The following is a 26145-nucleotide window of genomic DNA, read 5'->3' as shown; positions in this document are numbered from 1 at the left end:
TCCGAGGTGATTTTTAGGGGGGGGGGTGGCATGATCGATGTATTGAAGTCTCACCGTACCGCAGGGCACCACGGCGAATGACAGGGAACAAATATGGATGTAGTGGCACTATCCGTGCCCGTGTGCACGGTGCTGCTATCAGCAGAAAACGAAAAAAAAGGCAGCGATGACAGCATGAGATTAGATAGCAATAATAAATCCTGCCAAATTGTTGTGGGATGGTAACATTAATTATTTTTTAATGATGTGATCATAACTCTTGCTATGCCTCGTAATCAATCAATGGGTGTCTAATTTAGTGTTTGGACTCACTGTGGTGGCAGTATGCCAGACAGTATGCCACGTTTAATTGATGCTCCCTGTTAGCGATTGGTCATTTTGTAAAGCTCGTGTCCATCGGTATATTGTGTGAACCGAGTGACAAGATGTGCAGTATGTTGACATTTTTGTTGGCACGCGTCTCCATCTGCAGGCTATTTTCCCGCAGCTCTGATTTCTTAGTACACTGTGGCTGGTTGGTTGACTTTCACCGTGCCATGGCACCTCGTCACGTCGTCTTTTATATTACCCCCCTGAATTCAAAGCTCATGTGGATATTTTAGCTTTGGAATGCAGTAGATGTGTTCTATATAGTTGGCAATTGTGAAAATAAATCCAAACCTTGGCAAAATTTTACGTCATGTCGGCACTTCTAATCATTCTCTAACATAACTGTAGCGTTCATATACCCTGCCAAATAGACTGCAATGTGCCACATGCATGGCACGCCTCTTTTGGAATCACTGCGTTTTACTTTATACTACATTGATTTGATTTTGATTGCCCCCGCGTCCTCTTACATGGCTTTAGCTTGAATAAAACAGCAGTAACTAGATTCTGTGCTGCCGCAGAGGAACTGGGTTCAGTAGAGTTTGAGTAATTTGCTTGCTTCTAAAGAGCTCATAAAGGGAGTTGGGCTCGGGCTTGTTTGGGAAGTTGGAAGCTGAGTGCTGGGTGTAGTTTTGGCCCGAGGAGTCCAACTGGGAACCGGGAGAATCCAGAGAGGCTTGTGTGTTAGTCCGCTGCTATGATTCACACTATATCACTGCTTTGTTATTCTAAGTGGAGAACTTGGCTGCTCAGGACCATTCTATAGTAAATTTGACCTGCTTTTGGAAGAGAATAAGAAACAACCCAAAATGAGACCACATACAGGTAGCGTGCATAAGGTGTAGGATTAAAATGTGTTTACTTGGAAGATCAAACACCTCTATTTCTCTCCATTAGGCCCCTGAGGCCATATGTCCCAGGGTTTACCTCCCCCTAGAGACACTTTCTTTTTTTCACTATTGCCCAGTTTCAACAATCCCACACATCGTTGTCCTTTTACTGCAGACTCCAAGCATTGGCCTGTTTAGACAATAGAGCACGGGGGTTAAAAGTGCACAATGAGGACACCAGCTGAAATAGCAAATATGTGACCTCATTTTGTGTATTCCATTAATAATCGTCATTAAACCTGGTAGTGAATTGTGTCAGCCAGTGTCAGGGATGATGTAGCAGAATGACTCCAAATACATTGCCAAAATAACTATAGAATTCACCAGTCTATAATTACGATATTTTTGGCAGATATTGCATTTTCAATTCGTCGGGATTTCCCTCAAATCAACTGTTAGAGTTAAAATGTTGATAAACATTTAACTTTTGTTTGTTTTACTGGGGGCAAAAGAACAGCACAATATTTAAATCGGCACAAAACCACTTACATTTTCATTTTTTAATGACTTACTTGCTTACTACATATTTAATTCATCAGATTTCTCCACTTTAGTGGTTGCTAACCGAACTAATTAAACCTTTAGAGAGATCAATATACTAAACTGGACAAAGGTTCAATGTTGTTTAAAGCTTCCACATTGGGAACGTAACCTTTGACCTTAAAATGTGTGTTCATTTCTTTTTAAACACTGTAATTTTGAGACTAATAGCCGTGCCCACCAAATTAGCAAGAAAATGGCTCAAAGCCTCAATGGGAAAACCATTGTTAAAACATTCACTGAAAAAGAAACACACCCGACTGGACAGTAAGATTCAACTTTGAGAAATGTTGACCTCCTTGAAAATTCTAAACGATTCTCTAAAAAGTTATCTTCCATTATTGCAGCATTTAATTTGACAATGAGACAAAAGTCTGCAGTCTATTTAAACCTGTGTCTTCAATTGCAAATGTATTTTTGTTAGTTAATTTTCACCATAGTTAACTTGGACGTGTGCACCAAGGCGCATGTAAACGAATGAGTATAAGCTGAAAGTGCACACAAACAAGGCTTCAAATTTGACTGCTGATTTTTTGTGACAAGCCTTGGCTCCTGTGTGCATGGGCCTTAATCTGGGCGTTCATCCACCGCACGCCTAATGACGTACTCATCCAACAGTTCACACGGACAAAAAAACAAAACAAAAAACTCGGACAGGCCGCCATCGTTCATCCGTGTCACCACCGAATGTTCACGCGTCGCCTCGTGTTTGACTTGGCTGTGAGTTGATCATAAAACTGTGTTTATTGATACTTGTTCACGGTTTAAACGTTTCATGTCAACAAAACTGATTGTCACCCTCCAGCATCAATCAATTCACTCTCCCACTTCTTTGTCATATCTATCCAAATATTTTGCCATAAAGAGGAGTGTTTTTCCAGAAATCACCAGAGTGATTCAAATGTGGTTCATAACATGTTAGGAAAAGCTACAAATATTAAGTTGTTCATCCAGAAAAGTCAAAGAATTGTTTTGTGCCTGATGAAAATATGAAAGGACAATTGTGATGACAGTTTGGGGAAAAATAATTAAAAAGAGAGATTGATCCAAACGGTAAATGTCACATGCTTGATGATTACAAAAAAAGGAAGGTAACTGTTAAAATTATGAGTTTAATACCAGCTTTGTTGTAGATTTATTTCTGGTTTGCAGGTTTGAAAGTCATAAATGTGTAATTCCCTCTTCAATGTTTGGAAAATAAGTAGTTTTCAGAATATAACTACAAATGAAAATGTAAGTTTTATCTATTTATTAGTTTTATTTATTTATTGAAGCTATTTCAGTGTGTGTGCGTGCGAGAGTGTGTGAAGATTTGAGACGCGCCAGGGGTCCTTGTTTTCTTTTTTCCAACCAGATGTTGCACGGCAGCCACATTTTTTGTAACCTTTTAAATCAGCTATTAAATAACCTAAGCAAAACTCTTCTTTTTTTCGCATCTAATGTTGACAGCATGCATAAAAAGGGAGTTAAGGGTGCGGCTGAAGAATAAGCAATGCAGTAAGACTAAAAGGGGAGCTTTCATACAGGACAGTACTTTGATCAATCAGACCGAAAAACTGTAAATAAAAGGCGAAAAGCTTCCACATGTTGGGGCTAAAAGGAGAAAAGTCATAAACGTGTCATTGTTAAGAAAGGTCCAGTATATTTACACCAGCATTAACATAGTCTTCTTTTTCTGTAATGGGTCGTGGGTGGTGATGGAGCCTATCACAGCTTCCTATGCGCAGTAGGCGAGGGTAAACTCTGAATGCATTTTGGTGTGCAAGATTTAAAATGTCCAAGTTTGGAATAAATAAACTCAAAATGCTCAGAATAAAATCTCTCACAAGACATTTTGGTGATGACAGAAAAATGGATTGCTCAAATTTTGCCACCCTGAATGTTGACTCGCCATTGTGTTTCTTTCTCCCTTCCAGTCGTCTGGCACAAGCGTCATGGTGGATATTGCCGTGATGGGGGAAGCACATGGACTGATCACAGACCTGCTGGCTGACCCCTCATTGCCCTCCAACACCTGCACCTCACTGCGGGCTGTCAGCAGCCTGCTCACTACTCAGCTCACCTTCCAGCCGTTGCACCGGCCCCGCCCCGCCCCCCTGCTTAACCCCTCGGACGCCTACGTCTGCTCCGACTCCGAGGAGGGACCGGAGAAAGGAGAGAAGACATCCATCCATAAAGTAAGGGACTTGACATAGGCAACATGTGGCGAAAATGACTAAGAGAGCTTTCGACCCGCATGTGGAACCTTACAGTTGTTTTTGTGAAGTGTGTAAATTTACCCCAAGATGAAAGTGCGGTCCACGTTATTATGGCCGAAACGATTTAAAGGGCACAAATCGTTCGACACACATGTTAATCTTTGAGCCCGACTTGCCGCTAATGGCTGCTGCTGCCTCTCAGACCTTTTAACATCGAATGAAGGAGTGTGTTTTCATAGAGTTGAGTGAAGAAAAATAGAGCATGTCTACTGCTTGGAGCTCGTTTCTCCTTTTCATAGCCACAGCTGTGTCAACATGACAGATGTGTCCAAGTCAGACACGCTTGTGTGTGTATTGCAGAAGAGTAACCAACAACATGGTGCTGAATACGTCTCACGAAAAGGTTAAGAAGACATTGCATGTTAAAAAGTTGGATGTACATGTTAGTTGTTTGGGATATCCTTTAGTATGTGTTTGAAGGCAACACCGATCCTGGCTGTCTCCTGATGGAGCATTGTTTTGACTTGTGTGATTCAGCACGATTTTTTAAACTCAGCTGAGTCCCAGGGTTGGACTGTTCAGCCAGCCATCACAATGCTGTGACACCTCCATTTTACAAATACAAGTCATTTGGGGATGCACAATATTTTTACTGTAGATTTATGGGTACTAAGTCTGCACTCACCAGGTTTTAGACACATAGATGTGAGTATAATATTTGGAAAAACTCATATTGACAAATGACTAAAGAAAATTCCAATGTGGTATGGTTCTAGTCCAATACAAACTCTAAGACACAACAATTGATAATTGGATTGGATTTTTTTATTTTAACTGATGCTGATCTGGGTCAGGTGTTTAATTTCAATATTTTATTGCTTATATAGTGGAGTTACATACGGGTGGTTTATCTTACTAAGTTTATTTCACTATTACTACACAGATGTTAATGTTAATTGGAGTGAAATTGAGCAAAGCCAGAAGCATCAGTGTGAGCAACCTTGCTTTTAATGGGCTCCTTTACTAGACTGAGCCAACATTTATTGGGTCATCATGCAGAGGACGGAGTGAGAGAGGGAACACGTTGCCATGTTTCGAGTTACCTTGCCAAGCTGCAGCATGGCATGGAGCACATTGTAGCATCAATAATGTTTCCTTTTGTTTCCACACATTCTCAGAAAAGAAGACAGTGTATGAAAGTCAATGGTTTTTGTTCAAGTTAAAGTTCATCTAAAGCCAGATAGTTAACAAATTGGTCTTTTTCTCACTTATATTATAAGGTATGACTTCTCTACAGATATTTCACTGCCAACCCACCCAGTTCTAATAGATTAGGTTTCTATCAGCAACAATGGCAGCCAATGAGTGAAAACAAAAACAATTACTCATTCTTGATATTTTTTTGCGCAGCGTTTAAGACGGAGTCTCCACCCGGGTCTCCTGAGGAGGATCTCCTCCACGTGGACCACCACCACCTCTGCCACAGGCTTGCCAACAATTGAGCCGGGGCCCGTGAGGAGGGACCGCAGCGCCAGCATCAAACCCTACCATGAAACACTCACTTGCAGGTAGGCCACCACCACAAGACTCATGTACCCACATAGGCCACCTTTTATTTGAATAGAGCACATTTTGTTCGCTCTATTTCATAAATCCCATGCATCATTAGATTGTATGCAAGACCCCTCGTAATGGCTTTCACGTTTTTGACATATTACACTAAGGTTATTAGGTTTATTCCCAGCGGTGTGGCTGCGATTTAACCGAATGCATCAGCATGACTGCGCAGTCATGGCAGAGTAGTTTGCAGGAAAGGGATGCGTGTATAACCAGAGCCAGAATGGAAAGAAGGCCCACAGGCAAAGGCATTAACCTGAATACGAAGACACGCATAAACTCTCAGCACATTAGTGCTGAAGATCACACAAGAACATGCTCTGTAAATGGGTCCAAATGACTAGATTTGTATATAGATCATTCTGGGTTTTGGGTGGTTTTGAAAGTAAAGTTAGCTGCTTTCACGTGACTGCATTTGGTTTGGAAAGTATTGTAAAGCAAGACTAGGGATAGCAGCCTGCTTAGAAATAATGACGCAGAATTCTTTTTTATGGCATATTTTGTGATCAGTAAAGAGAATGCCCCCCCCCCTTTTTTTATATAGAACTTGTTTGTGGCAACTACTCAATTATGTTTGGATGAATTCAGGACAGCTGAGCATGCTTTGAGTCTGTTTCCAAATGCTGTTCAGTCAAGACTCATTTCCAATTATCCCAGCTGTGTGCTTGAATATGATATACAACAGGGATGACCACACTTTTTTTTGCCTGGCCAGCTACTTGAAACGACCACTTCAAAATGATCAATCAATGCAGTGTATTTCTAATCCAGCACACATTCCACTCCCTATTCTCACATCCTTCCACTTGGTTCAACTTTACCTCCGTCTTCAGCTGAGAAAGTAGTTTTTAATACAATGCGTACTCCTATTGTGTTACCACTGTTAATTCGATAAATGTAAAAAAAAATGCAATTTTAAAGTCTCTATCTTAACGTCGGCCAGTTCTAATATGCTGGATTTTTCTCTGAATTAACCTGAAGAAAAAAATGTCACTTGTTACACAGTGCATTCGATGGCCTTTTACAAGACATGATAATTGAGTTTTTAATAATTTTGAGCTTTGATTTTATGGGTATCCCGTAAAAACCGTATGAGGACTAAGCCTGTCAGCAGGCTGTTTAGCTGTGTATTTACACAATGAATGTGCATTAAACGAAAACAAATAAAATGAATGTAAACACACTGAAAAGCTCTTAAAGGACCCACTTTTACTGCTCTTCAGCTCAACTGTTGAAGGCTCCAGCTTTGACCACTTAAGTAGTGTTGAGTATAAACAAACACCAGGCCCTCCCCCTGTCACCAGAACCCCACAATTATCACACCCATACTCATTTGGATCCACTCTGTCACCAGTGCTTTTTTGTGGAAAATACGTACATGAAATTGGAGTGTACCGAGAGGCTCAGGTTTAGTTTACTGTCTAAAAGAGCACTCGCATCTTATTTTTTGAATTGAAGCATCTGCAAGGGTCATTTCAACTTGTATAGTATGCAAGGACTTTTTAAGTGACACCCCCCCACACACACACACACACTGTCATTGGCCTCTTCAATACCATCATCTCAATGTGTGCCCTGAGGTAACCTATACCTTTAGAGTTTGGTGTGCTGTAATCATGCCTGTAATGTATGAGCCATTGAGGAGAATAGATCGTGGGGAAGAAAAACAAACACATGGCTTCAATTTCCTTCTTACTGCTTCATCATCATATCTTTGAAATCTTAATGAGACATTAGGGCTGTTTTCCTTGCCTCTTGAATATCACTATTGTGTCATTTTACATGCACTGTTAAAAATTAGAATTAGGAATAACATCAGCCTCAAAGCTATCATACATGTTTTTATTATAAGGTGAAGAAATAGAATATCTTCCATATTGCAGCTGCGGTGCTGTTATCTCCTCTATGTCATCTGGCTCAAAGAGAGAGTGGATTACTGGAAGCAAAAAAAAAATGGCTCCTGTGTTTACTGTGGTTTGGCTGTTGTCTGGTTGGGCCTCGAAACAAAGCTAGTTTGTCAGTGAGTTGTGATTGGTTAGACATCAAATCTGCGGCAGAGTGTGAGGAGACGACGGCAAAGGCCAGCCAGAATAGTCATGAAGCCTTAAAATAAACAAAGGGGAAGGAAAATGTTTCTTTAAAATTTGTTTTTACTGGCCAATTAACTTGATGAACTCCATGCCTTGCACTACGCAATCTGTGAGTCTTTCTGTACTTTAGTAGAATTATATGTGCACTGCATGCCATATTTGGATTTCATTTCATGGTTTGCCAGACATTTTAGTCCCCAATAGCAGTGAATGGGTTAAATGATGACAAGTATGAAAGAACATAAATTGATACATGGTATCTTTACTATGACTAGTAACCTAGTTGGCCCTTGAAAATCCTGGTTTCGTCTTGACCTCAGACAAACCAGCAGTGTGGATTTGGGATTATTTGTTTGGACCAGCACTTTCCATCACAACTCCCCGTGAAAGACATAAAAAATAAAATGTTATGGTCTTCATTTCGGACCGTGCCGCATTGAGAATGTAACGTCAGATATCATTGGGCGAGAAGTTCCTGCTCACGCTCGCATATACACAAGCAATCTTTCCATATGTACAGTACATATAAACTCTTCACTTTACATACACTGCTACTAACTATTATCTGTATTGACCAAATGCAGTTAAGGGAGAAGTCCCACCGAGTCAAATACATGCCCTACAACAATTCTAATGACACCTTGAGTACACTCTTGGTTATTTAGAAGAACCTGCAGAGCCTCAGGACGTTCTTGCTGTTAAAGCAAAGTCATCTGATACCCGGCAGCATGCGAACACATCCAACGTTGTTATTTTGCTCTGAGAGCTCAATGTCAGTCACTGAGCCTATTCTGCTGCATTAGCAGAATAGAAAGCATGGCTGCCAGATTTTCAACTTTCATTAAAAGTCAAAGCTTTTAAGCCAAGCACTCCTACCTTGTGCAGACCCCTTGACAATAATGCACTAACTGTTCGCCCGCCAAACTATCAAACTATTTTATATTCCACACCTGCTAGACATTACGCGCAGTGGTCCGACTCAGCCGCTCAGACACAACAGAACTCTTTGTCGGGGTCTCGGAACCATTAGTCTAGGGTGGGCACGGCACAGCTCGCCAAACAATCTATCCGAGGGAGATAGGGAGACACACTGCATGCCTTTGTGCTCCCTGTGACATCATGCTCCAACGGCAGGCAATTCCTCCGCGTTTCACACCATTTGGAGAGAGCTATTCTAATTGGAAACACCTCCAGCTTGACATTGGCTGCAATGAAGCAACAAGAGGAGGTCCTCGAGGGCTGATCGAGAGGGTCCCCGTAGTGCCTAAGATGGACTCACAGCACTCAGATCATAGAATGTTGCCTACCTTGTATCTACATCCCATTATTATTTCCTTAATCTTTTGTCAGTGCACACATTGCGTGTTCTTGCACAGGAACAAGCAACAAAAGTAATTACGTTTTCCTGTCAACATCTTGACATTCAAGACAGACATATTGAAGGGAATTTTTCGGCTCAGTGGCTGACCGTAAAACCTTGTGCGCATTGTTTTTGACAAGTAAACACGTGTACAATTCCACCCATAGTGTATTTTGTTGAATGTGCTCAGCCAATTTGGAGGCCTGGTTTTCATTTTACTTGGTTCCTCCAAGCACTGTTGATAATATTTATTTCACCCTTATTATTTCTTACAGTTGTGGAAGACCGTACATCAAACTGAGCCATGGTGAGGGCTCCATAGACAAGGGAGACAGGATACCACGCTCAGGTAGAGTCAATAGAAGTTGCATTTTTGCTTTAAATGTGGTGTGGATGAAGTAAAAGGTTGGTATGTACTAATTATTTTTTTTAATTTGCAAAATCTCCCATGATTAGCATCTATTCTAAGGCTATCAATTGATGAATACAATATTATTTGCACATTTGACACAAGGTCATAATTCACGTGAACCCTACAAAAAAGTCAATTGTGTTGCTGAACAAATGTCAAACTTTTACATCTATTCTTTTTTAATAACATTTTAATAGCTCAAGTTTGGTAAATATTTGTTTGTATCCTTTAGAATTGTGCCATTATAGTTAAAATCACCATTCAATGAAATATGATTTTGTCTAAATCAAAGGGCACAGTATAAATCATATGCCCGCCATGGGGCCTCGAGTACCTTTTTTTAACAACAGGAATATCAATATGCAAACTGCACACTGAGAGGATTTTTTTTAATGAGGAGCTATATTTAGATTGTCTAGCTTGAAAAGTATTGTTCATGTTATTCCATCCCTATATCATGTTGTTCCAAGAAAGCATGTAATATTAAATCCCACTAAAGCTGAATACAAGACATTTCCTGGAGGCCTCAGATGTGATTTGTTGTTATTGCCTCTTCTAATAGCCGAAGATCAAGTGGTTGTGTCATCAGATTATGACAGTACCCACGAAGCCAATCACAGTGACAGCAGTGATGTAGCGCACACCGAGGAGGACACAGAGGAAGGAAAAATATCCCAGAATGTCATTCTCCACCCACTAATACCTCCTGAGGTAAGACAGGAAGCCGTAAAGACCCTCAAATAGCCCTAGGGGTCAGGAGTGCTCCACGTGGTATAAGTGTAATGAATAAACTCCTTTTCATCATGTGTCACTTCCATAGGACAAACCTATTTTGGCCCCTGAGCCACTATTAATGGAAGATTTAGAGCCGATGATGAGTCAGCTGAACAATTGGAACTTTCCCATCTTCAGCTTGATGGAGAAGACCAATGGAAAATGTGGGCGGATCCTCAGTCAGGTTAGTCGCGTAGCATTAGTGCAACGAGTGTGAATATTTGGGCTCCAGTTGGTTTTATCCAAATTTTAAATAGCTTTAGGTATGTATGTAGATGTGAGCAATTTAATCTAGTTCTGTGAATTTTAAAACGGTTAAATATGCACATTCACACCCATACCTAGGAGCAATTTAGAGTCCCCAGTCAGCCTACCATGTAAGTTTTTGGAATGTGGGAGGAAACCAGAGTACCCGGAGGAAACCCACACAGGCCCAGGGATAAAATGCAAACTCCATACAGGTGAACCCAGGACCCTAGAGCTGTGAGGCTGATGAGCTAATCACTGACCCGCTGGGCTGCCTGATTATTAACATTCATTCATTTTCCCTACCACATACTCTCACAGGGATCGAGGGGGTGCTGGAGCTTATCCCATCCAACCAGTAGGCAGGGGAGACCCGTAATTGCCTGTCACAGGGCACACTGAGACGAACAAATATTCTCGCTCACACTCATACCTAGTTTTCACACACTGGGGATTGAACCCTCGATCTCAGAACTGTGATGCAATTGTGCTAACTACTGGGTCACCATCCCACCCTTGATATTTATCATAAATAAAAAATATTCCCAACAGTTTTTAGAAATTCTTGATTCTAGTGGGTGTATGGAGTTTACTGTTTTCCTTGTTTTTGTAGAGTTTAGCTAGGAAAAACACCATTTTGCCAATGACACATTGAGGAACAGCAATATAGCAATTGAACAGATTCTGATGATGTATGTCCCCTCCCCAGGTCTCTTACAGGCTTTTTGAGGACACCGGATTGTTTCAGACATTCAAAATTCCAATCCAAGAATTCATGAACTACTTCCACGCCCTTGAAAATGGTTACAGAGATATACCATGTAAGTGCATACCCATCCTCCATCCTCTCTGCCTTTGTGACATTTTGGAGCTTCACATACAGTTAATTGGGTTAAACTTTGGATTTATGAAGCAACTCAACACTGCACTCTGGTGGGGAAATAACTGACTGTAAACTATTGCCTGACCCAGATCATAACAGGGTGCACGCCACAGATGTGCTCCATGCAGTTTGGTACCTCACCACACAACCGGTTCCGGATCTGCCCAGCCTTGTTGCTGACCACAGCTCTGCTAGTGACTCAGGTGAGTTCGTCAGAATGCACGCACATCTTCCCAAGATCATTAATTGTCATCCCGCGTTAATTTTTTTTGAATTGGTTTCACTTAGCCTTACATTTGGCATATTCTCTCCGTGCATAACTATATGTATAAACACAGAGGGATGGCAGTGAATTATGTCTTCAGGGTGATTGATGGTGAAAGGCGTCCAATCCTTTTGGACTGGGAGGATCTGCCAGTGAATGTTAACCTTGGCTACCAACTTGGAATTCACAGTTGAGCAGCCTTAGACAATCCTCCATGTGAAAATATGTAAATGGTGTAAAAACATGTCTTTGCCACTGAATAGGTTAGGAGTCTTTAAATAATAATTTAAATAAGCATTTGAATATATGTATTATTATTGAGTTTTAGTGAGTATTTCAGTAAATGTACGAGTATTTCATTGGTGTTATGCACTAACATAGGTAACTTCTATCAACTATTCTCTTGCATTTTTTTTAATCTAAATACATTAAGGTCACTTCAAGATGGCACAGAGATTAAGAGTACATTTAGTGTTTAAGTCACGTTTTATGTACACACTTGGAAGTATGATAATTTAAACTATTTTCATGGTGGTGCTATTTGGAGAATGAAAGTATTTTCAAGGGTGGTAATTTTGAGAACCAGTATTTTGCAGTATAGCCCTGTAGGACCCCCGTGTTTGCAGCTGAGCACGTACCCCGTCTGTCGCCCTTTATTTCCAGTACTGTATGAATTGGATTATTGTAGTTTTTTTGTAAAAATCTAGTTTTTTTTCCATTAATTAAAATGGGGTTTCAAAAAGATTTTTTCTTGTCTTTCCACTGGTTGTTTTGCTGTTTCAAATGATTTTTTTCCCTTTCCCATCTATCCAAAGCCTTACTATACAGTAAGTTACCTTGTTAAGGCTTTTGAGAGAAACCTTTAGGAGTTTAATTTTTTTACTCTTCAAAGTTTGTCTTATCTTATTCCAGCTTAGGGCGCTTCCATTGAGAAAACTATTTGAAGTCCCGAGCAGCATGAAATTGAAGGCAGATTAGAATTTCTTCACAACCATATTTTCATACCCTCATTTGTATGCCTTACTAAGACGTTCCCTTTGATCCAAAAGCGGGTGGATTCCTGAATTCAAAACTTTGTTTCTTGGTGCGCACATTGAATAAACCAAGTGTGTGTGCCTAAGAATTTGTACCCTCAAAACACAACAATAGATGAGTGTTTGTGGATACTGCACTACCCTATGTTTCACCTTACCCCCTACCTCTGCTTCCTTCGCGGCCAGACTCAGACAGCGGAATAACTCACAGTCATATGGGCTTCCTGGTGTCAAAGACGTACACTGTGTCAGAGGATGGTTATGGCTGTTTGTCGGGCCTGATACCAGCCCTGGAGCTTATGGCTCTCTATGTGGCCGCCGCAATGCACGACTACGATCACCCAGGGCGGACTAATGCTTTCCTCGTAGCTACCAGCGCTCCACAGGTAAATTACATTACTACTAAATTCTAGAGTATCTTTGCAAGTGTTGTCAAAATGTATTGTATGTGTGTGCAGGCAGTGCTCTACAATGACCGCTCGGTTTTGGAAAACCACCACGCTGCCTCGGCATGGAATCTCTTGTTGTCACGACCCGAGTTCAATTTCCTCGTCAACTTGGATCATAGAGAGTTCAAGCGGTTCCGTTTCCTGGTCATTGAGGCCATTCTGGCTACAGATTTAAAGAAGCACTTTGATTTTTTGGCAGAATTCAATGCTAAGGTATATATGCTATGGATATCCATGGGGAAGCAAAAATGTAAGGATACCTTACATTTTCAAAATTTAAATTGAATGTTTTCATTCATTTTCAGTTATCACTTCACAAATATGCATGTTAACTACAGTGTACTTAATAATAAGTCTGTTTATTTACCAGTATACCCGCCAAGGATGCTAAAATGAAACTTACAATTCATTAGGTATTTGGGTAAAAGTCAAAAGTCATGTTTTTTCTGTTGATTCCCCTAGGTGGGGGATGATCCTTCTTCAGGTATTGATTGGTCCAATGAGAATGACAGGTTGCTGGTCTGCCAGATGTGCATCAAGTTAGCTGACATCAACGGACCACTAAAGTGTAAGGACTTGCATCTCCAGTGGACAGATGGCATTGTCAATGAGTTCTATGAACAGGTGGGAAGAACCTGCTCCATTGGTGGCACATGTTTCTCTTTGCAACCTTGTGCTAATGAGGGTCGTGGTGTATGCAGGGTGATGAAGAGGCAAGTCAGGGTCTCCCCATCAGCCCTTTCATGGACAGAGCCGCACCACAGTTGGCCAAACTCCAGGAGTCGTTCATCACGCACATCGTGGGACCCTTGTGCAATTCTTATGACTCAGCCTGCCTCATGCCGGGACGGTGGGTGGAACCCAGGGTAAATGCGGAGGAACCTGAGAGTACAGAGAATGAGGAGGAGGAGGAGGAGGAGGAAGACACAGCAGAGGAAGACGCATCCAGCAGCTCGGAGTCATCACGTAAAGCCATTACGCTTAATTTGGAGTGAATGATGATGTTTCCATGCCGCTGACGCCGATAAACATCCAAACCATTTGAAATTGGGAGTCATCATTCATTGCCAGGCTGCACAGTTAAAATGCACTGGATATTTATCACAGTCCGGCGTAGCGAGTGGATTAACCTTATTTACAAATTTAGAATTCAACGTACAACACCCTTAGAAAATTCATACACATGTAAAATACATTTTTGGCTAAGAATAGGTGAATAGTAATGAGTGTGCTGTGTGTAAAATAGTCTATTAACATCACGTTGATTCATTGAAGACATTGAAGAATGTTTGCATTATATATTGTTATACTTATTTAAGCACTTCATTTCTATTGTTTTACCTCAGAGAAAGCAACAAAGAAGAGGAGGAAAGTGTTCTGTCAGATCACTCATCACCTGATGGAGAACCATGAGATGTGGAAGAAAGTGATCGGGGAGGAGGCACAGAAGCAAGGCCAAGGAGCAGAGTCTATCCACGGGAACAGTGTAGCGGACCTGAGTTTAGCCACACATGAGGAGGAAGAGGAGCCAGGCAGCAGAGAGGAGCCAGTTGAAGGTGAGGATCCCGAGGAAGGAGCGGAAGAACCCGACTGGTCTCCATCTACGCAAGACCCGCAGTGAAAGAAACGTTCAGGAATTGGACAAGTATTTTTTATTTTTTTTTTGCTTTCTTACACTAATTTACTGAATCCTGTTTTTTGCCAGCACATCACTTTAGACACAACACTGTAGATTGGGAAATGTGTGCCTACAAAGAAAAAAAAACAGGGTGGGAAATCTTGTGCTTTACACATTTTGTCAAAATATTTGACTTCACCAAACATTTAATTAAAGGAGCTGTCGGTCTTGCAATATGAGATTATGCATGTACTTTGAAACACAGACTCTTTTGTTACTGTCAAGACAAGAGGCACACTGGCTATACAGACCTCAACCATAGTGTGGTAACACAGGACTGCTAAGATTTGCTGCCAATTTATACAGTACATCATTATTTTCTGAATGCAATTATACCTAGACATGGACACTTGTACTTGTGCTTCAGTTTCAGCAGGAATTTTTGAGTGTGGGTAAAAAAGAAATGCTCCATAATATGTTTATGGCATATAAAATAAGTCAATCCAGTGAGGAGCATTGGTGTAACTGTCATTTCATTCAACTCAGCCAACATGAATTACTCACACAATAAAATATTTGTAAATGTTATACTTTACATTTTTTAAGTACTGTATAGACATATATGTTTAAATCCAGATGCTTCATTCTCATCACACTCCCACTGTTGTAGTCATGTAAGACATGATTGAGGTTCACCTTTGTGTCATTGTGGCACAAAATACAAAATACTTGAAATTCAAAGGCATTCAGCATTGACACCCTAACAATTTTGGATAGATTAGTAAATAAAAGGGAATAATTTACCAAAAAAAAAGTCAAATGCAATGTAGCACATTTCAAGTGTAGACAGTCACATCAATAAGAGTAGAAAAAGACTATACATGGAAAATTTGATAAAGATATTTGCTTGTAATTAACAGTGATAGATGTCCACTCTTTTTGACTGGGGTGTCCGGCAGATACGAGACGAATAACGCAATACCTTTTTATTTTTCTCTTATTTCTTTCATGGCTCTGAATTTTTTATTCTCTGTGTGTACCAAATTCCTCCATATGTGAACCTTTAACCCTCAGGAAACTTTCCACTGTTGAGATTCAACGCTAAAGCTCTTCTAGGACCTGCGCAGACAGCAAAAGCATGCATGCTGGGATATTATTGCAAGCTAGTACTTTACATGATGTCCTTAACTCACATAGCACAGAAAATATGAATCAGGGAGCACAGTTAAGAACAACCTATAATTGTAACCACAATGAATCCAGACTGAAAAAATCGAATCAAGTACTGTAAATTGATTCCTCAGAAAATTAGCATTTGGAAATGTTTGCCACATTGATAGTGATATTGTAGGCCTTTATACATATTTGGGTGATTTGTGCCAAAATGCATGTTAATTAAATCTGAGAAGTAATGATTCACTTTTGAAGATGGATATATGACTTTGCTCTCATACAATTGATTTTGTAAGAAAAAAAACTGATTATTTCTATGGAAAATAATGTCAATCATCACAAATCCTAAGCTGAATATGGAGCAAAAATGCCCCAAAGAAAGAATGTGTCATGGACTTTGGTAGACATTAATCCAATGACTTCACATAAGATTGTTCCTTTCAGATTCATATTAGCGTGCTTATTTCTGCCCTAGTTCCATTTCAATATATATGCCACAGCGGGTGCTTCCACAAGGATCAATTTGACTGCTTAGTGAATGTATATTATTCCACGACAATGCTCGTTTCATCTTACTGTCCAATTGCAAACGTGTATATGACCAATGCTGTCCTGTTTCTGAAGCTGCTTTCTGGCAGCCAGTAAGTTCTTACACTTAGTAAATAATGGTAAGGTGATGCATTCAGTTCCTCTGAGGTGCTCAGATGTAATAGTTGCTCTCCAAAGACCCTGTGTTCATACAGTATTTCTCCTTGTGCTTCCACTCTGACCTAACAGCTGCTTTGTATCATCTTCAATGCCAACAATAGACTTTTTTTTTAACATTCATTGCACAATTGTCACCTCGCCACAAAACCAATTAAAAAGCTTTGGAGGTAGAGAAGGTAATAACAATGATTTAAGTCGATGTATTACATCGTTTGTTTTCATTCCTTTTAGTCAATCATCACACACTTATAGAATAATTGTTTTCACGAGAGCTAAACCAGCTTTAAAAAAATGCATCAGTAAAATTGTTTGATATTTTTGTATAGCATCAACATTATGATACAATAGGTATGTTTGCTCTCACCAGTACATTGCACTTACCATGTCTACTCGGAATATTTTGTCCAAATACACAGTTTTTCCCTTACAGGGTGATGCTCCATTTTGTACAACATGAATATACACTGTACAGTAAAGACAATTTAAAAACTACAAAAACATTTTTAGAGAAGCATTATTTATTTTTACCATTTTGTAATTTAGACACTATACTGTGGCTTCGATATTGCCAGACTTACTGGAAGTGCCTATTGGTATGTATCATATATGGATATATTTGAAGATCATTAGAAATTGTCACACATTGATCTAAGTTGATGTTGTAATGTGAATACATTCAATTATAAGACAGAAGTTCTGTGGTATTCCTGTGTTTGTCTTTACTAGCCTGGAAACATGATGAATTGATTACATGATGTAAAATGTAATGTATGCTGCCATGTTAACAATGCAAGCAAGCAGATGCATATATCTGGGGACCTGGGTTCAAATCCAGCTCTGTCTAAATGTGTGGAGTTTGCATGTTCTCCTGAGGCCTGCGTGGGTTTTCTCCAGGTGCTCCGGTTTCCTCCCACATTCCAAAGACATGCATGGTAGGCCCTTAGGTATGAGTGTGAATGGTTGTTTGTCTCCTTGTGCCCTGCAATTGGCTAACCACCAATTCAGGGTACCCCCCACCTCTGGCCTGAAGTCAGCTGGGATAGGCTCCAGCACCCTCTGCGACCCGAGTAAGGCAGTTCAGAAAATGAATGAACTATACTATAGTTCATTCAAAGAGGGATGCTATAGTTACTAAAGCATCCCTCTTTGAGTTTAAAGATGCTTTAGAGTTTCATTTTTAGAATACACACGTACTGTTTTACAGCATCAAGATCACAAAAAGCACGACTATTCTACGTCATCTTCAAAACATAGACATTGAGTTGGGAGGACAAACCGCCTCGTGAGGCACGGTAAGCAAGCCACCATCCTTTCCACATTCAATATGGTGTGACAATATGGGCGTGGTTACACCTTTTGGTGACGTAGCTGCATAAATTAAGCACATGCGCTGTATCTCGCCCTTTGGGCAGCGCTTTTATGCTGATGGACGACGGTCACGACGGGATAAGGCGTAGAGCAATTTACACGCCTAAGTGCATTTGTATCAGTCTGCCGGTACATTTTTTAGGAAATAATGTTTTTAGGGTTAGGGTTAGGTCGTAGTTCGTTAGTTTTATCCACTTGTATTTTATGCTGCAGTGCCTGCAAAACTGATTGTGAAGGCCTTCAGGTCGACTTCTGACCCTGGAAACAAATAATTGGTTAAATGCTTAAATATGAAAACACACACCTTGTTCCAGGTGAAAAGCAAGGAAAGGAAGCTGACAGACACATTTTTATTAATTGATAGGTATTCATGGACAAAACATAATTAACATCAGTGATCACGTCTGTGATTCAGATATTTTTTTACGCCAGCAGAGAAGGCCTCGCAGACCCTGATGGTCCACCACTGGTAGAATGTGTCAGAAATCTTGCAAAGTTTTAGACTGCCTCTCTCAAATGCCGATGAATTCAACTGTAGAAGAAGAATTGTCTCACAGCAGTGGTGATCATTAACACCATGTGTACATTGAGCTACCTGCACAAAGAGAGCGTTAATAAGCGACAGCCATTTTAAAGCAGTGCTTAGGTTGTGATTTTTCCACAATACGTATAATACTCAACACTGCAAAACCTAGGCGTATTTTCAAAAGGTTTATATAATAACGTGTTGCTACTACTAGGATTCAGGTCGAATGCTGACATAAATAGCATCTGTACATTGAGCCATCTGCACAAAGACAGCGTTAATAAGCGGCAGCCATCTTAAAGCAGTGCCCAGGTTGTGATTTTTCCACTGTACGTATAATAATAAACATGGCAAAACCTAGGCGTATTTTCAAAATGTTTATTTAATGACGAGTTGCCACTATACTATGATTCAGGTTGAATGCTGAAAAAATATTTTGAGTATACAGTTAAGTTATTGCCTATCTGACGTTTATGAAGTTTGAAAATTTAGCACTTTTTTAAAATCATTTTTGGAAAAACACGCTCAATTGACATTGAACTGTATTATATTTAATCTAATGGTGCTGACACAACATGGCTGATGAGTAATAACGCTCTGCCCAGGTTGTCTCACTGCATGCGTGATTTCTATAGCTGCGGTGCGTCTCCAGTCCATGTTGGGTTACTTGCAGTAAAAAGGGTGCCACTGGTGGGGAAAATACAACCGACAAATTTGTTCACTTAACTAACCATCGAGCTTACCGAATTGTTTTGGCCAGGGAGCTACAGTAAAATGTCATCTTGGCCAAAATCCTCCAAAGCATCCCGGCGCCAGCAGGGTAACTCAAACGGGAGGTCAGTTCTTAAGCTTTTAGCATTAGCATGCTACTCTGGCGTCCAAAACAATCACATCTTGATGTTTGGTTTCGCATGTTAGCGATCGTGCGTCTCTACTGAACTGAAGAATAACTGTTTTATCTGAAAATATCACTTTGGTGTTTGCGCGTTTTGTGATGCAGCGCACAGGCGTTAAGATTGTTTAGAAGTACGCCCTACAACAGGGACCAGAGGACTGAAGATCTCAAGGATGCTCTCGACAGGTGAGTTAGTCGATGCGATCGTCACATTACGTGGTGTGTCAGTTCTAAAATCGTAGTTCCTACTCAGTTATCAAAAGACTAAGTGTAACCCTGCGAACTAGCTATCCACCCATTCATCCAAAATCAAGCATTACTGAAATAACCCGAATTGAGCAATGAATTAGGTGCATAACAGTCGAATCTAAAAATAACAAATAAATGCCATTCAACATTATTTTCAAGCTGTAGGTCAATTGGTTAAAAATTGGAATGACAATTGACTTTTTGCAAAAAGCTCGGCCTCACTTGGATACTTTTGCTACTCTGTCAAGCTTTGTGATGGTACAGTAAATTCTATGGGAGGGATGCGTAGTACTAACAGAGTATGTTGGTGAGTTTGGTTTTGGAGCTATGACAAAGTAATATTGAACAGATCAAGTAACGGGGATGCTGTTCGTTGATGCTTTTGGAAAGTTGCATGGCAACACAACGGCAAGCATAGAAATAAGCATTGACCGAGGCTGTCCATTACCAACTCTTCCTAAGATGTTTGATTGGTCATATTTGGAGCGGAGCTTGCAAAATGTCAATAATTAAGCATGATACTTTATCATGTTTGGGAAAAGAATAGTATTTTAATTGTGATATTTTTCAAATAACTGCCAACTTTTTTCAGTGTAAAGTGAAGCTTTCAAATCAATGAATAGTCATTTTGGAGAAACCATCAAAATAAAATAAATATATAAAATGTTTACCACTTCTCTTTCAGTTACAAAGAATTGGAGCAAAAACAAATCTACAGTGTGAGCCAGCACGATGGTGCAAAACATCAAATGAATGGTAAGATTTTCGAAAGTTCTTCTACATATTCTCTAGATTACTATACGGAAGTAAATTAAAAGCGACCCAATTAACAAGCATTGCATTAATACATTGAAAAAAAATCTTATTATTATCATCCTAAGCAACAGATTTCATGCAAGTTCTCTTCTTCATCAACTTGTGTCTTTGGGTACTTGCAGCCAAGCTTGAGATGACTCCAGCAGATAGACGGAAATCCTTGTATCAGAAGTTCTACAAGCAAGTGCAGGAGGATGAGACTGTGGCTGACTGTGTGATCATCTCCCTGACCAACCATTGTTTGTAAGTGCAAATTGCAAATATTCCGAAAGTCTTAAGAGCCTTTTCAACAATGTGATTGATGGCTTGAGTAAATGCTGAGGTCTGCCAACACTCAACTTTGATATAACTTTTCACTGCCTCATAAGGAACATTTAAAAATAAATTATTTGACATTAAATTCATAAATGAATTCAATTTTTTTTCATTTAAATTCAGACATTAAAAGTTCCAATGTTAAAATCTGGTCTACCTCAGCTTTCATAACACATTCTATTCATGTTTTGTTTTACAAAAAGTTTTAATGATAACAAGCAGTTGCTTTTCCCCTAACATTAGAGTAAATGCTTTACTGTAACTGGCTTACAGCTCCCTAACTTTCCTTATCATTAAATTCATTCCTTATTGCTCGTCACTTGTTCACATCTGGAATTACTCTTAATTTAAGAAATTCATCACCGTATCAAACCTGCTTCACGTCAGACATATCACCTTGGACATAACAAGAGCAATATCGTTAAAATTCATCATTCTTATCAGTTCTTTCACAATAAAAGCTACTGTCCTTGAAATATGGAACACAAATCCCTAAATCAGACATTTTCGCCGTTCAAAGAATGTTATCTTATCACATCTATTTTGACAAGTGCAATCTTATATCTGTAATTAAAATCCTACTACTTTGTAACCGTGCCCACAGCATAAACCACTTGAGCTGACACTGTAGTTGACATTGCTTTTCACAACTCAACCACAATTGACAACTATGTGGCTGCAAAAATGTCAACCTAATATATCAACTGCTAACATACTGTCTCATGTACTTGAAATATTGTTCACACAGCCTTTTATTGTACACAAAGATTTCTGTTCAATACAGTTTTCAGTTTTCGATGGATAATAATTCGGTAAAATTACATAACTCGCATAATTAAAAAAATCTCAATACATGATGTCGAAATCAGTTTAAAAACCTGTATTATAGTTTTATCACCCTATTTTAACCTAAATATATGCCATTGACGACAAAGACAAACATGAAGAAATTCGGGCCAATCATTTTGTTGTTTGGCCATTTTTCCTAGAACTGAAGCCAAAACGAGCAGTTTGGAAACTGCTTTTTCTCTTTTACAAAGAGTCCCCTTCCCTGCACCGATATGCCCACATCCACCTTCCTCCCCCCGACACACATTAATTTTGGTCGCAGTCCTTTTTTCAGATTGGTTGAATCTTCTTGGATGCCTCTTTCTTATATGCGGGTCAACGTCAATTGTCAATACAGCCACATGGTGCGTTACTGCCTCCCACAGCTTGTCTGATTACCCAACATTGACAGCTTCAATGTTGCCAAGGACAGAATATGCCGAGCCGGCATCGATGCTGAGCATCAAATTAACGCCGCTATTGACATAGTACGTCTATTTAGTGTTTACGCTGGGCTGTTCGGCGTGATAGTCTTTCCCCTCCCTGTACTTGTAACTCCTGTGGCAGAGCCTCCGTAAACGGTGGAGGTTATTCTTATTATTATTATTACACACAACAGGAATGGGAGGGGTTTGCCAACAGCGTTTCAATGGGTAAAGCTGATACCTTTCCAGATTCCCGATGTTGTCACTTGAGTGAGACACATTCATACTTGTTGCTTAAGTCCACTGGTTCAACACAATGCATGTCATACTCCCGAGTTTTCATTGAGCGGCGACAAATCATTTGGTTTCACTCTAAGACATCATACTGCCTGTCATCCAAAGCTAATTGATTGTCTTTTAAATATGATTTAAGTTGGTTTTCAATCAAGTTGAGTTAGTCAACATAGAGGTGTTGAGTTAATGTGTTTCTCTTCCTCTCAAAGGGATTACCCCAAATCGCTAAACCAGTGCTTGCAGGAGCGTGGCCTATCGGTGGAAATGCTCTACCTGCAGGCGGAGTCGGGCCTGACCAAAGCCCTGCAGGATGTCCGAGGTGTCGGCTCCCCGTTATGTATTCTGGTGGAGCAAACAAACATAGCTCTGTCCTCCTGCACTGTTATCATTTTCTCAGACTCACTCAAAAGTAAGTCCCTAACCCACAAAACCACTTCCAAATATGAACCTCCCTCCAACCACTGACTGTTCAAAAAACAATACGCTCCCCCCCAAAAATATTGTCTCCATATCATGCAAATCATCTAAAAACACAGTTCAACACATAAAATGTATAATTCACACTTGACACTAGTTCATTGTGTTAAGTATAAAATCATAAAATGTCCTTGTTCCCTTTTCTTAATTCTCAAAATGACTGTAATTTGCACAAAGTTGATACACAGTTCAACTACCCATTCATTTCAACAAAAACAGAGCATAGTGTGAATGCTTCAACTAAAAAACACCATCTCTCTACAAATTTACATTTAAAAATACATGAAGGTTATTTTCACTTTCACACCAATAATATTAATTTATTGTTTTCAACCTTTTAGAGCAAAATAAAATAAAAATCATAACATCCACCAAGTTCAATCACAATGCACACATTTCCTATAATTAAGCAATCAATTCAATTAAAAAAATTAAAACATGAAACCCAATGGGTTTTTTGCTCATTAACATGTCACCAAGCCGACCAATTAAATCCTACTTTAAAGGAATCCACCCGAGATTGCGCATGCCCACCCACTTCAGTGTAGAATCAACTGGAGGGTTAAATATGTACTCAGTTAATTCACTTCCATCTGGGTTTGTAGTCACACCGTTTGAGGTCCGTGGACACGTTACCATTAACCCCTGACTTTTACCCACAGTACACCGCAACATGCCCAAAGACCAGGCCATGGACTTTGTTGTAACAGAGCACAGACTTGGTGTCGGTAAGGGACGTATGCCAAGGGACCCCGCAGATATTGCATCTCAAGCGTCACAGTTGCTCGGGGATTTTCTGGATCGGGAAAAGATGGAGCGCCACGTCGTTCCCATAAAAATACGTCAGTCTCTCCAGATGATGTCCGACGGCGTGCATATTTACCCTGCAGAGCTAGAGTCTATCTTGGAGTATATTCGTTGCCGTCAAGATTTTTTAAGAGGTGGGACGCGATTCTGTTGTCCTCTGTTGGTTCTTCTTATCTCTGGTATCACCTTGACTCTACCTGTCTTTTTTTTCCCTCACCAGCAAGCAATGACAGAGAACAACCGCGAAACCTTCTGCCTTCAGGATTGGGAAAGCCACCTCCTCTTCTCCCGACACCGCTAGAGCCACCTCAGTGTCCCAGTGAAGCAGGGCGCCCACCACTGCTAGACTGTAACCTACCCACACCAATGCCACTCTTACCTTCCCCAGGTAAAAAAAGCTTATACCACAGGTGTCACACTCAAAGCCTGCTCTTGGGTCCGGTCACATTTTACAGTCAACAAATGAAAATTTGTCATGTTTTTTTTTAAGCTCATGCTGAATTTACTTACCTTTTTTCCCCCATGATATCTAATTTGAAATTGTATTCCTTTATATATGTGTATATAATCATATACAAGCAAATAGTACCTGATATAAGAATCAGTTGTTTCTAACTGATTTGCATGCTTCAGAGGTGTTATTCTTTAATCACAGCCACTCAGTCCATTTGTGGTTTCCTCACTTTTAGGTTCCTTTCCAAAAACCAAGCCTCCCCCTCTACTATCACTCCATCGACCCCAATCTGTGCACAATTCCTATGGTGGCCCCGGGTTGCTTTGTACCCCTTTAATGCGTCCTCTTCCACAACGTAACCTTGCCCTGAGAGGGTCCCACGGCATGAGAGTTCCTCCACCCTCTCTCAAAAGCTCTCGCCCTCCACTATTAGCAACTCCAGGTGGGTTACATGTAATATTTCCATTCATATCGATACATATGAAAATTCATGGTAACCTCTATCTGGTTGAGTACCATATACTAATGGTGTTTATGAGTCAAAGTTATGTGTTAAACCTGGACTTTGGTCATAATGTTGTTTCTCTTGTGTCTCTGAAGCTGTCCCTCCTCTGACTGGACCCAGGCACTAAGCATGCAGCATCCAACAACCATTAAGTATTGAATGGACACGGACTTTTACGTCTCTGGAGGATTCAGCTTTTCCGAGGCTTGGGTAATTTAGGAAAATACACTTATTTATGGTTTGGCAAGTTAACTTGCTTAGAATGGCGCTTCCCTTTTTGGGCAATTTTCAAAATATGGTATTTTGTACATTTCACTTTAAAAAATGACAATTAATGTAAAGGTGCTAATTGAAAGGGACTTTTTTCTTGTTCTAAATGTTTGTTTTTATCTGAAAAGTATAGTCCAAATCTCTAGAAGTGTAAAAAAAAATAGCCTCCAAGATGAAATATGGAAAAGACAGTTTTAAAACCTTTGGTGGTATGAAAAAAGTTGCACAATACGTAGAACTTGATAAGAATGAACAAATTCTATGTCATGTTAACGTTTTTGTGTGTCAAGTTTTTTAAACACTTTGTATTATATAATTAAATGTGACACATAATTTAATGTTAATTGTTCAGTTGTTTGCAATTCGGGTAGACAAAGTTGGTTTCATTTCTTTTAAAACTGCACACAGTTTAAATTGAGAATTGATATCTTCGATGTTTTAATGTGCCTAGGCATGTGCCAGAAATTGATCGAAAGATTTGTCTCAACTAAAGACTGTCATTGTAGGCTTACTGTTTTATTTTTCGTTTTATTCATGCCATCCTTTTAATTTGTAATAAATGTGATACGTTTCACTATAAGCAACGAAAAATTGTGTAATGTGACACTACAACTACTCCCTCGTTGTCACTATACTTAACAAACATATTAATATTGTAAATACCCTCAATTCTGATCATTCCCTTACCATTTCAATTTAGATCGATAGAACTGTTAGGGATTAAATAATCTTCAGAAAAATTATGATCTATCAGATGGCGTATCTTGGTGGTCTCCAAGAAATAGTTTGACGCCAAGAATAAATTCAATATCAAAGCAAACCAATTCCGTATCCAAGGAGGCAGTGCCTTTCACTTGGTGTGCCTAGACAATTTCCACTATACCTGAAGAATTGTTGAAATGAGCTTTACAACAGCTAAAACGGAGTTGTGGGTCAAAGCCAGTAGGTAGACAAGCTCGTTGGTAAGCTGCCTACCTGACAGAATCCCCAGTTAAGCATTTGGCAGACTGGTTTGTTGGCTGGTTAGCTGTCATGTCATTTGCATGCAGCTGGTTGGTTTCCTGGCTTTCTGGCTTGATGCCTCCTTGGCAATGTTGTCTGTTTCCAGAGCCAAGCCTCAACACAACAACTCCCATTAATTGGGTTAAGTTTGTCCTCCACAGATAGCACTTGTAGAGTGAGAGGAACTGATGCCAGAATCCCTGATGTTCTATGCCAATCTTTGCTGCATTTAAGGGCCAATGACTAGACAAATACTACTTTTTAGAAATGTGTTTTTGGCACCTAGTG

At 39.9% G+C, this 26145-nt stretch overlaps 2 protein-coding genes across 5 annotated transcripts in view; both read left to right on the top strand.

Moving 5' to 3' along the window:
* The window catches only part of LOC144181053 (cGMP-inhibited 3',5'-cyclic phosphodiesterase 3A-like), a 45026-nt gene extending 27696 nt beyond the window's left edge, over positions 1-17330 (top strand). For both annotated transcript variants that reach the window (XM_077709314.1, XM_077709322.1), the window contains 12 exons: positions 3716-3976; positions 5408-5565; positions 9340-9413; positions 10039-10187; positions 10297-10434; positions 11206-11317; positions 11469-11582; positions 12865-13064; positions 13137-13340; positions 13590-13751; positions 13829-14093; positions 14474-17330. In XM_077709314.1, the coding sequence (XP_077565440.1) occupies positions 3716-3976; positions 5408-5565; positions 9340-9413; positions 10039-10187; positions 10297-10434; positions 11206-11317; positions 11469-11582; positions 12865-13064; positions 13137-13340; positions 13590-13751; positions 13829-14093; positions 14474-14748 (2112 nt within the window). In that variant the 3' untranslated portion in view covers positions 14749-17330. The remainder of the gene's footprint in view (positions 1-3715; positions 3977-5407; positions 5566-9339; positions 9414-10038; positions 10188-10296; positions 10435-11205; positions 11318-11468; positions 11583-12864; positions 13065-13136; positions 13341-13589; positions 13752-13828; positions 14094-14473) is intronic.
* Positions 17331-18859: 1529 nt separating this feature from the next.
* LOC144193354 (nuclear receptor coactivator 5) lies at positions 18860-25188 on the top strand. 3 transcript variants are annotated; one of them, XM_077712191.1, is made up of 10 exons: positions 18863-19210; positions 19281-19356; positions 19521-19601; positions 20350-20420; positions 20603-20723; positions 22552-22751; positions 23482-23760; positions 23847-24014; positions 24316-24522; positions 24681-25188. In XM_077712191.1, exons 2-10 carry the CDS (start codon positions 19295-19297, stop codon positions 24710-24712), a joined length of 1221 nt encoding a protein of 406 aa, XP_077568317.1. In that variant the 5' UTR covers positions 18863-19210; positions 19281-19294; the 3' UTR covers positions 24713-25188. The 3 variants fall into 3 exon arrangements, with proteins under 3 accessions (XP_077568318.1, XP_077568317.1, XP_077568316.1); XM_077712190.1 differs by having other exon boundaries at positions 18864-19356; XM_077712192.1 differs by lacking the exon at positions 24316-24522 and having other exon boundaries at positions 18860-19356.
* The last annotated feature ends 957 nt before the right edge of the window (positions 25189-26145 follow it).

The sequence above is a fragment of the Stigmatopora nigra genome, chromosome 2 (genome assembly GCF_051989575.1).
Source record: "Stigmatopora nigra isolate UIUO_SnigA chromosome 2, RoL_Snig_1.1, whole genome shotgun sequence".
In the NCBI taxonomy this organism is placed as follows: Eukaryota; Metazoa; Chordata; class Actinopteri; order Syngnathiformes; family Syngnathidae; genus Stigmatopora; species Stigmatopora nigra.
The sequence above is the reverse complement of the archived record's forward strand: the minus strand, read 5'-3'. Positions and strand labels throughout refer to the sequence as shown.

Bases quoted from the DNA above. Each gene is read 5' to 3' on its own strand.
- LOC144193354 (XM_077712191.1), top strand. From the start codon at position 19,295: ATGTCATCTTGGCCAAAATCCTCCAAAGCATCCCGGCGCCAGCAGGGT. The intron at 23,761-23,846 runs GTGGGACGCGAT...TTCCCTCACCAG, and splicing joins CCGTCAAGATTTTTTAAGAG to CAAGCAATGACAGAGAACAA. The intron at 24,015-24,315 runs GTAAAAAAAGCT...CCTCACTTTTAG, and splicing joins GCCACTCTTACCTTCCCCAG to GTTCCTTTCCAAAAACCAAG.